Below are 15,169 nucleotides of genomic sequence, written 5' to 3' on the forward strand. Positions count from 1 at the left end.
GCCTGAGGGGCGGGGCCTCTGCGCCCCGGAGGGCGGGGCGGCTGCAGGGCACGGGGCGGCTGCAGGGCACGGGGCGGCTGCAGGGCACGGGGCGGCTGCAGGGCACGGGGCGGCTGCAGGGCACGGGGCGGCTGCAGGGCACGGGGCGGCTGCAGGGCACGGGGCGGCTGCAGGGCACGGGGCGGCTGCAGCCACCGCGGCCTCCGCGCGGAGCTGCCGCGAGCCAATCAAAGCCGGCAGGGAACGGGACGGCAGCGCGCCGCGGGGGAACGGCGCTTCGCGTGCCTCCTGAACGCACGCTGCGGCGCAAGCTGTGCTCTGCTCACAGCGCCTCATCGTCTGCGGTGGGAAGCACGGGCGGGCACAGAACGGTAAAGGAGTGAGCACCATCAGTTATAAAAAAGACACAGAAGCATGTTTTTTTATTTTTAAATTTTATTTTTTAATGCTGATCATTGTCACCTACTTACTTTATTAAAAAATATTTAACTAAAACCTAACAAAGTACTTTCTCCTTGTAGGGTTTACCCGACAAAGGAAACAAATTATTTTCAGGGCTAAAGTAATGGGTACTTCCTGCTCACACAAAATTGGATATTGATGAACAAATGTAAAGTCTTCAGTTCACTGCTGTAAGAAAGACACAGGTAAAGACGTTCATTTCCAAAATACACCCAAATCTAACCAGAAAATATATAAGCAGAAGTAGTGATGTTGACTTAGGGCAAGCTGATTAACTTTACAGACTGCATGCTCAGGTGAAGGATTTATTACTATTGTTATAAAGTGCTAACCCCTTTTTGAAGGCACAAGGAACACTTTCTATTTTAGTGATTCGATCTCTGATTTTATCCATGCAGACCAGCTTACAGGACTAGGGCCATAATTCCACAAAACATTATTTATACGCCTTGAGTGGGAGAAGACACATGCACGGAAGCTCTGGAGCTTCTCAGCATGTTATTGTACTTACATAAATGGGACATGGTTGAAGGAGGGGTTTTATTCCCTCCAGCCTCAGCTTTCCTGAAAAATCTTGCACACAACTTGTCTGAAGATCCACAGAAGATTAATTTCTGCAAGTCTAGCTTTTGTGGTCCTAAAATGTTGAGGCCTCTAGTAGAGGAATGGAGGCAGTAAGTGCTGCTGCTCACAGCCCAGAGCCATACCTCAAGCTTCCCAAACTTTTCATTGACTTGTTAATGCATTAGTTTTATTTTTTTTTTCTTCTTCTGTCTTCACAACAGGTGCTTCCTCTGCCTTCAGATAGGGACCCATGAAAATTCACTTCTCAAAGACAGCAAACTAGGCCAGTCTCCAACCATTAACACAAAGCAGCTCAAAGGCACAGAGCACAAAAGTTATTCAAGCCCTCCTCTGAATCACCACTTCTGGCTAGGAATAAAAGACTAGAACAGCTTATCCCCCTGTCTTCAATTTGCTCTTGTCAGTACTTTTACCATATGAATGACTAGGCCCAAACTCAGCAAATACAGGACAAGCAAAATGTCACCCAATCTCCTTCTTTGACCTCATTAAGGTAACTTAGGATAAGCGAAGTCTACCTCTAATTTGCTTGTAGAGGAACTGCTTCCAGCCAGACCGTTTTGTCTTTGATGCTCCTGATCCAAGTAAGACACTTTTTCTCCATAATGACTACCTAAATGGGGGTAGTTGCTCTTCAACTTGATCCACAACCTTTCCTTTAAAATAATGAAATAAAATGAATGAACTTGTAATGACAGGTGGCACAAGCACAGCATTAGCAAGGCCCTGCCCTCACCAGTTGGATATGACACACCTCCAGAGAGTCCAAAACAAGCTTCAAGACCCTTTTACTCAAGTCCGTGAGTATATTTTAGTCAGATTGCTACCAGTCCTTGGAGAGGAAAAAAAATCCAGAGTTATGGCAGAAACTCTGTGATTTCACTAGAAGTTTATGATCTCAATGCAATGCAGAAAGTGTGCATCTTTGTTTTGTAATAAGGTTATTTATTACAGATTGTTAAAAGGGGGGAGGGGGAGGACAAAAACTCAACACTCTATCCTTAACTCAGATGTGATATGGAACCATTAGGAGGATAGCTACCCTTAAGGAAGTGTCCAAAAGAATGCAGGACACTGCAGAAATTCTCCCATTTTGAAAAGAGCAACATTGCCACCTGCTAGGGGAAGTCAAAGCACATCAGCTGGTCACCACCTCCAGGGAAACATTTCTCTGGCTATGATCAACAGAAGATAAAGGAGACAACCGAAGTCACATTTTTATTCTGCACTGCTTCACTATTCAATTATTATCCAAAGGTTTCAGCTTGCTGGAGATCATTTTTTGAAGACAACATTCAATTAAATCATAGCAGATAACACGCTTTAAACAAGCTGCTGTATATCAGGAACTACTCCAAATACAGAGTGTGATTTCAGACTCTATTCACTGATTAGATGATATGGCTCAAACCATGATTCAGTAATAGAAGTGCCAGTAAATATGTGCTATGTGAGTTATCTGTCAGATTTCTAAGACTAGGAGATAGTTATTTACATTAGTCACTTCTTGGCATAAAATGTGATTGCAGGGCTACACCAATTTAGTGTGGTCAGACAATGGGAGAAATGGTTCATAAACACAGTGCAACAGCCGACACTGAATCATTATGATGACAGCTGAGATGCCCAAAATACTGACAAGTGCCCACAACCAGGTGCTGCAAGACTGACCACTTTACATAATTATAAGTTAAAAATGTGGTTCTCTTCCAAAAAGCATTTATAGACATCATGGTCATAAACATTAACTGAAAAAAAATAGGAGCAGTTTAAAATTAATGGCCAAGTCTGAAAACACACTGAAAAATGCAGAACACTCAGGTTACCTTAGCTGTTTGAGTCACCACATACACACACCATACTTTGTGCTCTGAAATCCAGAAAAACATACAGGTCAACACCAACATTTTTACTAGTCTCCAAAAATCACACCGCAACCAATCGCCTGGAATATTCCCCAACCTGCTGAGCTCAGCCATAAATTCCAAGTTTGTTCCTTTGTGTAGAATTGGACAGTTATCACACATTCCCAAGTACTGCTCACAATTTTCAGAACGCAGGGGTAAACCCAGGATACACACTTTTGCTAATACAGATACATCAGTCAGGAGTGATCCCTCACCAGCACAAGAAACAGCATTCCCTAATAATACTGCAGTTACTCAGTTTAGGTTCTCTCCCTAATTATACAGCATGTTTCACACACATAGGCTGCCCCTCTTTGCTCAGGTGCACCTTAGGGGAAATTACTTTTCATGCTGACAAAACCCCCCATCCCATCACTTCTAGTTGCGGCCATGTGTGCGAGGAGGCTGCTGCCCAAGCAGGCAGAAGAGCAGAAAGCCCCTCCTGCTCCCATGGGATGAAGGAGCCTTGGGAATGAGGGGGCTGCCTGGGCACTGCTCCCTGCTGAAGCAGTTCCCAGTATTGAGCTACTCGGGGACACAGGGAAAAAAAAAAAAGCAGCACAATACAATATGCATGATTTTTTAATCTGAGCTATGATGTTCTGCACATCATTAAGACAATTTCAGTACAAGGCAGAGTTGTGTCTGTCACACGTGGCATACATCTTCAATGTACACGTTTTGCACAAATCCTTGAGCTCTGCATGCAAATTCAAGACTTTTTCAAGGCTACAAAAAATAACCCCTTTATTATTTTGGAGGAACCAGATGAGCATTTTTGTTTTTAACAGCCATTAACAAAAAAAAATACCAAAGCGAGATATCAGATTGAATCAGCTACTGAAATGTGATAGCCCAAGAGCAACCACAGTCAGCACTAATGACCTCACTCAGTCACCGCACATCTCTGTTCTGAGACAAAAAAGGAATTGACGCAAAAATGCTCCAACATATGAGGCAATTATAAATACATAGCACATGTACTTCAAATAAATCACTCAGAGAAAACAACAGATTGGTAAAAATAGTCCTATGAAGGTTCTACTTCTTGAAGAAAAATCTCAGTCAATCACGACAATTAAAATCCTTACAAGAAAAGGGAAACAAGACAAAAACAATCACTGATGACACTTTTTAATTTAATACAACCAGTTACTTTTCCAAAGTAACTTGCAAAACCAGCAGAGAGAACAAGAGGATAGGCAGGTTTCATATTTACAGTAATTCAAAAGTAATAGTGTAAAAGTTTAACTCAAATAGCTGTAACAGGAACATGGAAATGTACAAAGAATAATTTTTAGAACCTTATTAGATTTTTTTATATTATCTTCTTAACTATTAAAAAGAATCTGTTGCATTTTTTACTGTTTAAGTCACTTGATTCTAATTCACCAACTTCTTCTCAAAATGACTTGTGATAACAGAAGAAACCACTTTTTTTCTATTTGTAAACAACAGAAACATTTGCTTTTGTTTTTTTTCAGATATTACAGAAGTGGCACAGCCAAGTTAACACTAATGTTCTACTCTTTACCATTAAATTAAAAAATAGTTGGGCAAAGGGGGGAAAAACCAGATCAAGTTAGTGTAATCATTCAGTAGGATTCTGGATGACAATCAGGAAGTAGTCCTTATCTGGAATGGAAAAGAAAAAGAATATTCTTTCATTGCTGGTATTTGTTCACAGCCAAAGAAAAACATTCCTGCATTTAGCAAAAGTAACTTTCAGCATTTTTCCATATCCCACCAATATGCAGTTGGAACTACTGAGTTTTGACATTTATCGTCAATGAGCAGAACATGTTTGACATGTCAGAGCACTTACTTCAACTTTTAGAAAGGAGAAGTCTCAACTTCAGAAACTTCATGTTCACAAGCCATTTGAAGGTAACTTAACGTGTGCCTAAGGAATAACCGTAACTAGCAAATAAAATAATTTAGCTAAAATAGGTGTTACAAGCTAATGATTTTCCATATCTCACAGGCAGACTGCTAGGCTGAAGCAGTTATAGATGTATTTGTTCTGGAGCAATGGTTATTCCTCTGATCTTCTTCCATATGGAAAGCTGCATATTGGAAGCTGCACCAGCATAAACCCCACAGCCTCTCATTCTCAAGTGCTGCCTTCTCCCCACGGAGCAGCCTGACGGAGCTGCAGTCCTCTTCTTTGCCCCCCCATCAGCACAATCCCACAACAGAGCAGATGCAGTATGAAAGGAACAAAGCTGCATTCTTGCCACATTAATGAGCCACACTCATTTCATTGCTTCCCATTTCATAATTTGATGAAATACTGAGAGCACTGATTTACTGATTTCATAATTTAATTAAATACTGAGGGCACCTCCTGAAGAAAAGGCAGCTATGCTCCATGACTCAGGAGTACACCTGTCCCATGCTACCTTCCCTCTTTTAAGCCAAAGCGGCGGGATGTGTCTCACAGCCAGCATGCTGGGATGGGTGTGCTCGGCTGTTTGGGAGCGACAGGCAGGGCAGGGGTGTTGCACCGTACATGCAGCAGGGATGAGACCCAACCCTTGCTGCTGGGGATAACACGGCACAGAACCTCTGGTTGAGAATTAAGGGGATGAATGGCAAAGCAGATGTCATCAGGGGGTTCTACTTCTGACTGTCCATCCAGGCATGGATGAGCCCTATAGGCAATAGGGGGAAATCTTGCGATCAGTTGACCTTGTCCTTATGGGAGACTTCAACTTCCCATACAAACTGAGAAGCAAGTCTGGGACATTCCTAAAGCATGTTAAAGATAACTTCCTGCCACAAGTACTGTGTGAGCCAAGTTGGAAAGGACAACAGGGAAGGCCTTATGGGAACTGTGACAGTATGTGGGCTGTCTTTGCCATAGTGTTCATGAATTAGGTGAATCCAAAATTTTTGCTGTAATGAAGTAAAAGGTCGGCAGAGTTGCCAGCCTGGACTTTAAGAGAGCAGACTTGAAGTTCCTCCAGGCACTAGTTAGTAATGCCTGTTAGTAGCACATTCCCCAGGAATGTGCTTCAGTGGGGTGAGGTGTCCATGAGAGCTGGTCGCTTTTTAAGAACCACCTTTTAAAAGCCCAGAAGCAGGCAATCCCATTGTGTCACGTCAAGTAAGGGGGGCAGAAGACTTGGCTGAACAGGGAACTCCTCTTGGAAGTTGGGCAGAAAAAGAAAATACATGACCACTGGAAGCATAGTTAGGCTTCACAGTGAGATGACAAAGCTGCAGTTCAAAACTACAGGGAGAAAAATGAGAAAAGCCAAAGCTCTGCCTGGGTTGATGCTGGACAGCATGGTGTGAAACAACAAAATAGGCTTTTTTAAGAACATCAACAGCAAGAGGAATCTAAGGAAAACATTGTACTAATATTTGATGATGATGATCACCTAAACTAGTAAGAATGATGGAAAAGGTGGAGGCATCTAATGCCTTTTTTGCCTCTGTCTTTGATAGTAATGATACACCTTAGACTCACCAGCTGATACAACTGGTCCCTTACAATTTCACAGAATCACAGAATTTCTAGGTTGGAAGAGACCTCAAGATCATCCTCTGTCCAACCTCTGACCTAACGCTAGCAGTCCCCACTAAACCATATCCCTAAGCTCTACATCTAAACGTCTTTTGAAGACTTCCAGGGATGGTGACTCCACCACTTCCCTGGGCAGCCTGTTCCAGTGTCTAACAACCCTTTCAGTAAAGAAGTTCTTCCTAACATCTAACCTAAAACTCCCCTGGCTCAACTTAAGCCCATTCCCCCTCGTCCTGTCACCAGGCACGTGGGAGAACAGACCAACCCCCACCTCGCTACAGCCTCCCTTGAGGTACCTATAGAGAGCGATAAGGTCGCCCCTGAGCCTCCTCTTCTCCAGGCTGAACAAGCCCAGCTCCCTCAGCCGCTCCTCGTAGGACTTGTTCTCCAGGCCCCTCACCAGCTTCGTCGCCCTTCTCTGAACCCGCTCAAGCACCTCCATGTCCTTCTTGTAGCGAGGGGCCCAAAACTGAACACAGTACTCGAGGTGCGACCTCACCAGAGCCGAGTACAGGGGGACGATCACCTCCCTAGCCCTGCTGGTCACACTGTTCCTGATACAAGCCAGGATGCCGTTGGCCTTCTTGGCCACCTGAGCACACTGCTGGCTCATATTCAGCCAACTAGTATTATATTTCAGTACTATATTTCAGTACTCGAGTCCATGGGGCTTGACAGGATTCACCCCACAGTGCTGAAGGAATTAGTCAACATTATAGCTGGACCCCTTCCAACAATTTACCAAAGGCTGTGGGAACCAGCGGAGATCCCTGCTGACTGGAAGGTAGCCAATGTCACACACATCTACAAGGGCATGAGAGAAGACCCAGGAAACAACAGCCTGTCAGTGTAACTGGTGGTCCCCAGGGCTCATTTCTAGGGCTAGGCCTGTTCAGCATCTTTATCAGTGATAAACAGGCAGGAGTGGGACACATTCTCAGCAAGTTTGGTGATGGCACTGAACTGGGAGGTGCTGCTGACTCCCTGCAGACGCCTTGCACAGGGATCTGGATAGATGGGAGCACTGGGCAGTCAACAAAGGGAAAGGCCGGGTGCTGCCCCTGGGACAGAGCAGTGCCGGACACGGGCACAGCCTGGGAGATGCATGGCTGGAGAGCAGCTCAGCAGGATGGGGCCTGGGGGTGCTGGGGACAGCAGCTCAGCACGAGGCCTCGCAGCCAAGGGGGAAAAAAAATGCATTTTGGGGTGCATTAAACACAGCACAGCCAGCCGGACAAATGAGGTGATTGTCTGTTTTCTGTTGGTGGGGCCTTGCCTGGAATACTGTGTGCAGTTCTGGGCCCCACAGTGTGAAGAAGATGTTAAGGTCCTTAAAAGTGTCCAGAGGAGGGCAACAAAGCTGGAAAAAGGGCTGGAAGGCCTGTCCTGTGAGGAGAGGCTGAGTGCACCTTGGTGGTCCAGTCTGGAAGAAAGTAGGCCAATAGGCGCTCTCTGCAGCTTCCCAAGGAGACGCTGATCCCTGCCCACTGGGGACCGATGGCAGGATGTGCTGGAAGGGCACAGAGCTGTGCCAGGGGACAGTCCGACCTGGCATTGGGAAAATATTCTGGACTGTGAGGGTGGTCAAAGGTTGGAAGAGGCTTTCTAGCAAGGTTGTTGATGCCCAGTGCCTGTCAGTGTTCAAGAGGCATTCGGATAATGCCCTCGACAACATGCTTTAGCTTTTGGATAGCCCTGAAGAAGTCAGGCAGTTGGATTCAGAGATCTTTGTAGATACCTTCCAACTGAACAATTCTAATTCAGAATTCTTGATCAGAATATCTATTAGACTGGTTTGTTTTATTGCTCAGTCACTGCTGAACTGAAATTGCTCTCAAATTTAAAAAAATATTCCTTTCTGGTTCTCATGGTTTCATATTGAAAAACACAAAGCATGAGAAGCTCCAAGCTGTTTTGCATGCTCCGAAATGCTATTTAATCCTTTCTACTGTTATGAAAATGAAATGAAAACTTATTTCCCACCTTAAAATATTAAAAAGCAAACTTAGGGTCAATGATAAAAGTCTTCAACTGAAGAAAGTAAACAAACCCTTTGGAATAGAGTAGAGTATATATTATAAAGAACAGCAGCATGCAGAACTCATTTCTCAGGCTCAGTCTCTACACCACAAAACAAGCAACACCGAACTATGGCAAATCCCACAAGAAAAGCATTCTGCTGGATTCTCTGATGCCTGAGTTCACCCCACTCACTCTTACCTGGTGCAACCATGATTTCATTTTTCTTGGAGCGAATCCGCAAGAATGTGAGGTCATTTTGGGGATCAATGTCTCGCACAGTGCTCCTTGCCTTCATGATGAAACTGTGCATTAGGCCCGCATATTGAATCGTTGTGGAGTTGTCCATAGTACTTTTTATAGGAATACCTGCAAGAAGCCACCACAGGGACAGCAAGGGTCAGTAACAAAACTCCAGAATTACCTCTCCTTTGGGTATCACCATGTCCAATTGTTGCGGCCATTGAACCTATGCATGTGTTACAGCTGTAACAAGGCAACGGGATTAGGAGTGTTCTTTTTAAGGTTTAAAAGAAGAATGTGAACAGAAATAAGATGTGCAGAGGCTACATTCTGTAACCATGGCTGCAGATGAAAAGTACTGTTTACCTCTAGTCGTATCAGTGATTTACTTTTGCTTTTTCAGTTATTCACTTGAGGTGTAAAATTAGAAATAAATAAAAACAAAACCAAGTATTTTAGGGGGAGAGTGGAAATATCAACATTTCAAGTTTGTTTCCTGATGGGGAACAGCTCATCTTTTCAGAAAGATTCCTGAATATCACAGCTAAACTACAGTCACATAAGCTAGGCTGGGATAGGCGTTGATTCTAGAGAACATGAGTAGCTGCATCCCACAGATACAAAGCTGAAGCTTTTAGGCACAACCATAACAGCTCATGCAGTCCTGCAAAGTTCAACTGCTGTGCACCAGCCAAGAATGCAGACACAATGCACACTGTTTGGCCAGAGCCTTCCCTCCTTTATGCTGCTGCCACCCATCAGATGCATTTCCTCATAAAAAGCCAGCCAAAAATCCAGCTCAAATATCAAAAAGTTGATGCAATAGCCTACTACCAAATACTATCATGGCAGAAAAACCACAGCAGGTGTATGTTCAAGTAAGCATACTTCAGCCTGAAGAGCACAAACCATTATTAATCATCATGAAAAAGCAGCAAGCAGGAGCACAAACTGTATAACCAAGGGCTAAGTATGCACCGGTCCAATCTTCGGTATATTCACATATAGCTGCTACTCGTCATTTTTTCTAAGGATTACTTCTAAGAAATATTCATTTTAAATTGATACTCGCATGATTTTAACAAGCTGGGCTGCCCACAGTGTATTTGGAGTGCTCTGAACAAGTCTGCTGCATTCCACCCTTCAGTGGCTCCAAAAAGAGGCAACTAGCTTATGAGTCCCATGAGGCCATCAGCAGGAGACAGCAGCTGTGCTCCTCATGTCTGCCAAGGCATTCTGGACATGGACAGCAGCAACATTTCAGATGTGATGAGAACTTGCAGTGCTACCCATAAAAGTGTCTCAAAAAGGTGAGGCTCTGACAGACCAGTCCCCAACACTGGCATGGCATGTACAAGATTTTGTGATTTCAGCTTCATTTATCTCCTGAAATAATAAAGCGAGCTTGCAGAAAACCAGAAAAGGAAATTCATTTTCTCTTGTAGCCAGTTATCTACTTTGACTACAGTAAAGTGCAAAGGTGAGACTTTAACTGCAAGTAGTACAACCAGTGGTCCTTAAACTACATGCTCAGAATAAGTTAAAACCTCAGGAAGCAGACTGACACAATACCTTCAGAATTAACAACAATGATTCCTTGCACTCCTTTTTGGCTCTGAATTCGCTTCAGTGTTTCTTCCACCTCAGCCTGCAAAAACAAAGCACAAATCAAAAGATCACAGCTTCTGTTTGGCTTAAACTAATGCTTTGTAATAACAAGTCTGAAAGTAAAACCGCCCAAATATAATTCAAACAGGCACTACCTACACCTCTCTATAAAGCAAAGTGTGCTTTGGTACTACCTTTTCTGCATGACCTTATCAGTTGCTTTCCATCTGTCTTCACTCATTTGTGATTATGATAGTGTTTATATAAACTTGAACTCCCTTCTAATCTTTCTCTCCCTCCTCAACCTCATAGCTGGAAGTTGGCTCAGTCTGTGACAGTTTAGGTGCCAAGCAAAAACCATGTATGAAAACACACATGGAACGTATGAACAAACCACAAAAATACATATCCTAAGTAAAAGACTACCTTCCCATTTATTATATGAATGCTAAGAGCAATTGAAAATCAGAAAAGTGAAAGGAAAAAGAACAATGCTATGCATTTGCAATTATGATTCGTGCTAGTATAGCTATCACCGATTTACTACTTTGGAAAACCAACTTAAAAAAAAAAAAAAAAGGCAAGGCATTAGTTCCACTGCCTTCTCTGTAAAAATCACCATCAACTTCAGGAGAGCTTTCAGCCCATTCTGCACATCTTACACTGCTACAAGCCATCAATCCAAACCTGTCTGTGGGCTCTCCAGCACAACCCTAAGATCTGACCACTATAGCATTTCACAGCTGGGTGAATCCCCTTCAAAAGGCATTTGTTATATCTGATTCTCACTAAAGGAAACAGAGGCATGCAGCATCTTTCAGATCCTGAAAGAAGCAATTCAGATCAGAAGAAAAGGGTAATCTAAGCTCAGGGTAAAGGTGAGATCCACACAGGACACTTGGCCAAGATGCCACATTTGTTAGGCACTGCAAGGAAACCTCTCTCCACCTCCACCCTCTGTCAAACCAACCACTTATTCTATCACAAGACAGCTTCTGCTTCGGAGCTCTTGGCAACCTTTCTGCAGGGTCTGCTAGCATATGTAGTTAAGACAACCCCCTGCTACAAGCGTGGTACCACTGGAATATGTCTTCACAAAGAGGTTTTTTGTCACATACTTGAGAGAAACATTTGAGTTTAATCACTTTGACAAAGCCCTTGGTAATTTTTGAATGCCAGACTGTTTCCACATAGAAGACAATGAAACAGGAAAAAAACCTACAATGTGCACAAATGCTGAGCGATATATGGTGGCACACTGCTCAGTTTGAAATAATTTCCTGATTTCTTACTAGCTGGATTCCAAGTCCTAATTAATCAAATACTTCATCAGGCCTTAACATGCCTATTTGGATGCAAACAAGCATCCCGACAGAACTGTACCCATGTGTGGTGGTTTTACTCGGGCAGGTGACCAAGCTCCACCGCACCTGCTCTCTCACTCCCCCTCTTCAAAGAGGAACAGGGAGAAAATACGATGAAAAGCGCTCAAGGGTTGAGATAAGGACAAGGAGATTGCACAGTAATTATCGTGACGGGCAAAACAGACTCAGCACATGGAGATAGTAAGATTTATTGCTTATTACTAGCAAGCTAGAGAAGCGAGAAACAAAGGAAAGAAACCAAAAGCACCTTCCGCCCCAACCACCCTCTTCCACCTCTTCCCCCCCACCACCACCCCAAGCAGCGCAGAAGAACGGGGGTTATGGTCAGTCCATAGTGCTTCTTCTCCACCTCTCCTTCTCAGTCATTCTCTTCCCCTGTGCTGTGGGGTCCCACCCACGGGATGCAGTCTTTGCTGAACTGATCCGGCATGGTCTTCCCACAGGCAGCAGCTCTTCCAGAACTGCTCCAGATATGGGTCCGTACCATGGGGTCCATCCCTCAGGAGCAAACTGCTCCAACCTGGATCCTCCACAGGCAGCAGCTCCTGCCAGATCACCTGCTCCTGCGTGGGCTCCTCTCCACAGGCTACAGGTCCAGCCCAGAATCTACTCCAGCAGGGATCTTCTACAGGCCACAGCCTCCATTGGTGCAGGTCCACCTGCTCCTGTGTGGTCTCCTCCACGGGCTGCAGTGTGGAACCCTGCTCCACTGTGGTACTCCTTGGGCTTCAGGGGGACAGCCTGCTTCACCATGGTCCTCACAGCAGAGGACTTCTGCTCTGGCACCTCTCCCCCTCCTCCTTCCCTGATTTTGGCACCTGCAAGGCTGTTTCTCACCCCTCACTCTCCCAGCTGCTGTGCGGCGCAGCGTTTTTTTTTCCTGTCTTAAATGTGCTCTCACAGAGGTGCAAAACAACATCGCTTATTGGCTCAGCTCTGGTCAGCAGTGGGGCCCTTACCAAACACGGGCCTTACCAAACAGCTTCTAGATCCTTCTCACAGAAGCCACCCCTACGGCCCCCTGCTACCAAAACCTTGCCACGTAAACCTACTACGCCATGTTGAAATTCTTCTAACAACCAGCAGATAACCTAACTCACTGAGGGGTGAACTGCTCTAGCAGCTTGATGCTGACCAAGTGCTCTTACTGCCTGACACATGGGAGCCCTGGTGACACACAGGAGCCTCGGGGCTCACCCAGCTCCACTCACCACAGCTACAGAGGCACTACCCAGAAATAAAAAAAAAAAATTGTTGAACTTGTTAACCAAACAAAAACTTCATCTTAATAAAGGACCAAAAAACTACAAGAGACTGTACACGGGAAAGCAGAGATGCACTGGGGAGGAGAATAAAACCCCTTCCTGCCAGCAACCAGCTCATACAAACGCTCAACTGTCTGTACAGTGGCAGCCTTCATCCCCCCGGAGGTCCAGGAGGCCTTAACTCCCACGCTCACCTAACAAAGGCGTCTTAACAGCACACGCCAGTTTTCTATCTACCATCGACGCCAGTATTTGTTCCTTTAAAAGTTTCCCACGCACGGTGTGGGGTTTTATTACCGTCAGCTACCTGGCCACACGTTTCACCAGGAAACAGCCTTTTGTGCGGTTACAGCAAAACAAACAAGCTCCGGGTTCTGTGGAACACGAGACCGAAGAAGCCGGCGGCCTTCACGCAGGCCGATTCGCCTTCCCCAGCCGCCCCAGCCTCAGGACCGCACGGCCCTGAGCCCTGAGCCCCGAGCCCCACCGGCCCGGCCCGGCCCAGCTGAAGCGCCAGGACGCTCCCCGGGCTCCCCAGCCGCGGCCCGGCCTAAGCGCGCCCCCCCCGCTGCCTCACCCACCATCGCGAGCCGCCGCCACCGCCCCGTCGCCAGTCACGGCCTTGCGCGCATGCGCGCCCCGCTCGACCAATCCGCGGCACTTCACCGGCGGCAGGGCAGGGCCACGCGCGTGCGCGGCCCCTGGGCCGGTGCGGCGGTGACGGCACCACCGGGCAGGGAAGTGGCCTCAGGGAGGCGCAGCCGGCCCCGGCATACCCTGAGGAAAAACCAACAGCAAAAAAAACAAAACAAAACAAAAACACGGCGGGGATTGGCGTAGCAGAAGGCCGGCCCTTCAGCAGGCCGGGCGGCAGGCGTCGCAAAGCTCCTCCCGCCGCAGGGCCCCTCAGCGCGACCCATGCCCCCTGCCCCGACCTGGAGCCGGCACCAGCGACCCTGAGAGGGTCACGGAGCTGGGAAGTGACCGAACGCCACGACCAAGTTGTGTGGTTATAGCAACGCTGAACGGTGGCTTTTCTCCACTCCAAAAATAAATAAATAAACAAATAAATCATGAAATAGTGAAAATAACGTCACAGCTGTACTAACTTAACCTCCCCCATAGCACTACCGAAGTTGGGGTTGATGCAATTTGTTAGTATGTTTTTAAGCGATCATATCCAGATTTTGTACAGTAGGGATCACTGAATAAACATACCTACTTTACAATCTTACTGATTGTGGAGTCCATTTTCCGCAAGTCACAGGCAGAGTGAAAACCCAATGGAAAAGACCATAGCAAGGCAGGTTACCTCCAGTGTGGTAGGATCAGTTGAGGAACATTCGAACAAATTGGACATAAACGAGTTCATGGGATCTGAGAGGATGTACCTAAAAGCACAAGTTGCTGCAAGGCAAATCTCCATTACCTGCCATGCAGATAATCTGCATGGTGATCAGGAAGGGCTCCCGAGGACAGGAAGAATGCAACTGTCACTTCTGCCTTCAAGAGGAGGGATCCAGGGAAGGAGAGGCTTGCCTGTCTCAGTGCAGTCCCTGGAAGATCAGGGAACACCTCCTCATAGAAGCCATTTCCAAAAACATTAAGGAAAACACGATGATTGGGAACAGTCAGCGTGGATTTGCAAAGAGGAAATCACTCCTTACTGATGCGATAACCTTCAACAACGAGGTGACCAGCTCGGTGGGGGAAGGAAACAGCAGTGAATGTTGTTTCTCTCTACTTAAGTAAGGCTTTCAGCACTGTCTCATGTAATGTGGGCAAGCTGATGAAATACCAACTAAATTAGAGAGAGGGCTGTGAGGTGGGCTGGGAAGTGCTGTGACCAGTGGCACAGCTGGAAGCCAGTCACTAGTGGGATGCCCCAAGGGCAATACTGGTGAGGGACTGTTTAATCCCTTCACCAGTGAGCAGGAAATGGGACAGAGTGTGCCCTCAGCAGCTCTGCAGATGTAAAACCGTGAGAAGGGGCCGATATACCAGGTGACTACATGACTGTGCAGTCATTCTAAGGAACCTTGAAAGGCTGGAGAAACAGGCAGAAGACAGAGATCTCTGAACACACAAAGCCAGCCTACACACCCACTCCTGCCCCCCAAGAGCAGACAGACAAGTTTATTTCCACACAGGTGCTTCGTAACA

The 15,169-nt window shown here is 46.0% G+C and overlaps 1 protein-coding gene and 1 long non-coding RNA gene across 2 annotated transcripts; one reads left to right on the plus strand and one right to left on the minus strand.

The window, feature by feature from the left end:
* Positions 1–268: 268 nt before the first annotated feature.
* On the plus strand, positions 269–4,453 carry LOC311445910. The gene is made up of 2 exons (XR_014698666.1): positions 269–371; positions 522–4,453. It is a non-coding gene; the product is annotated as an uncharacterized lncRNA (long non-coding RNA).
* Positions 4,073–13,694, minus strand: DYNLRB1 (dynein light chain roadblock-type 1). Its single transcript, XM_084538505.1, has 4 exons — positions 13,588–13,694; positions 10,321–10,396; positions 8,707–8,874; positions 4,073–4,589 (listed from the first exon to the last, which is right to left on the minus strand). The coding sequence occupies exons 1-4, from the start codon at positions 13,588–13,590 to the stop codon at positions 4,546–4,548; spliced, it is 291 nt and encodes a 96-aa protein (XP_084394631.1). The 5' UTR covers positions 13,591–13,694; the 3' UTR covers positions 4,073–4,545.
* Between the last annotated feature and the right edge of the window lie 1,475 nt (positions 13,695–15,169).

Source organism: Aythya ferina, assembly GCF_964211825.1.
Source record: "Aythya ferina genome assembly, chromosome: 16".
In the NCBI taxonomy this organism is placed as follows: Eukaryota; Metazoa; Chordata; class Aves; order Anseriformes; family Anatidae; genus Aythya; species Aythya ferina.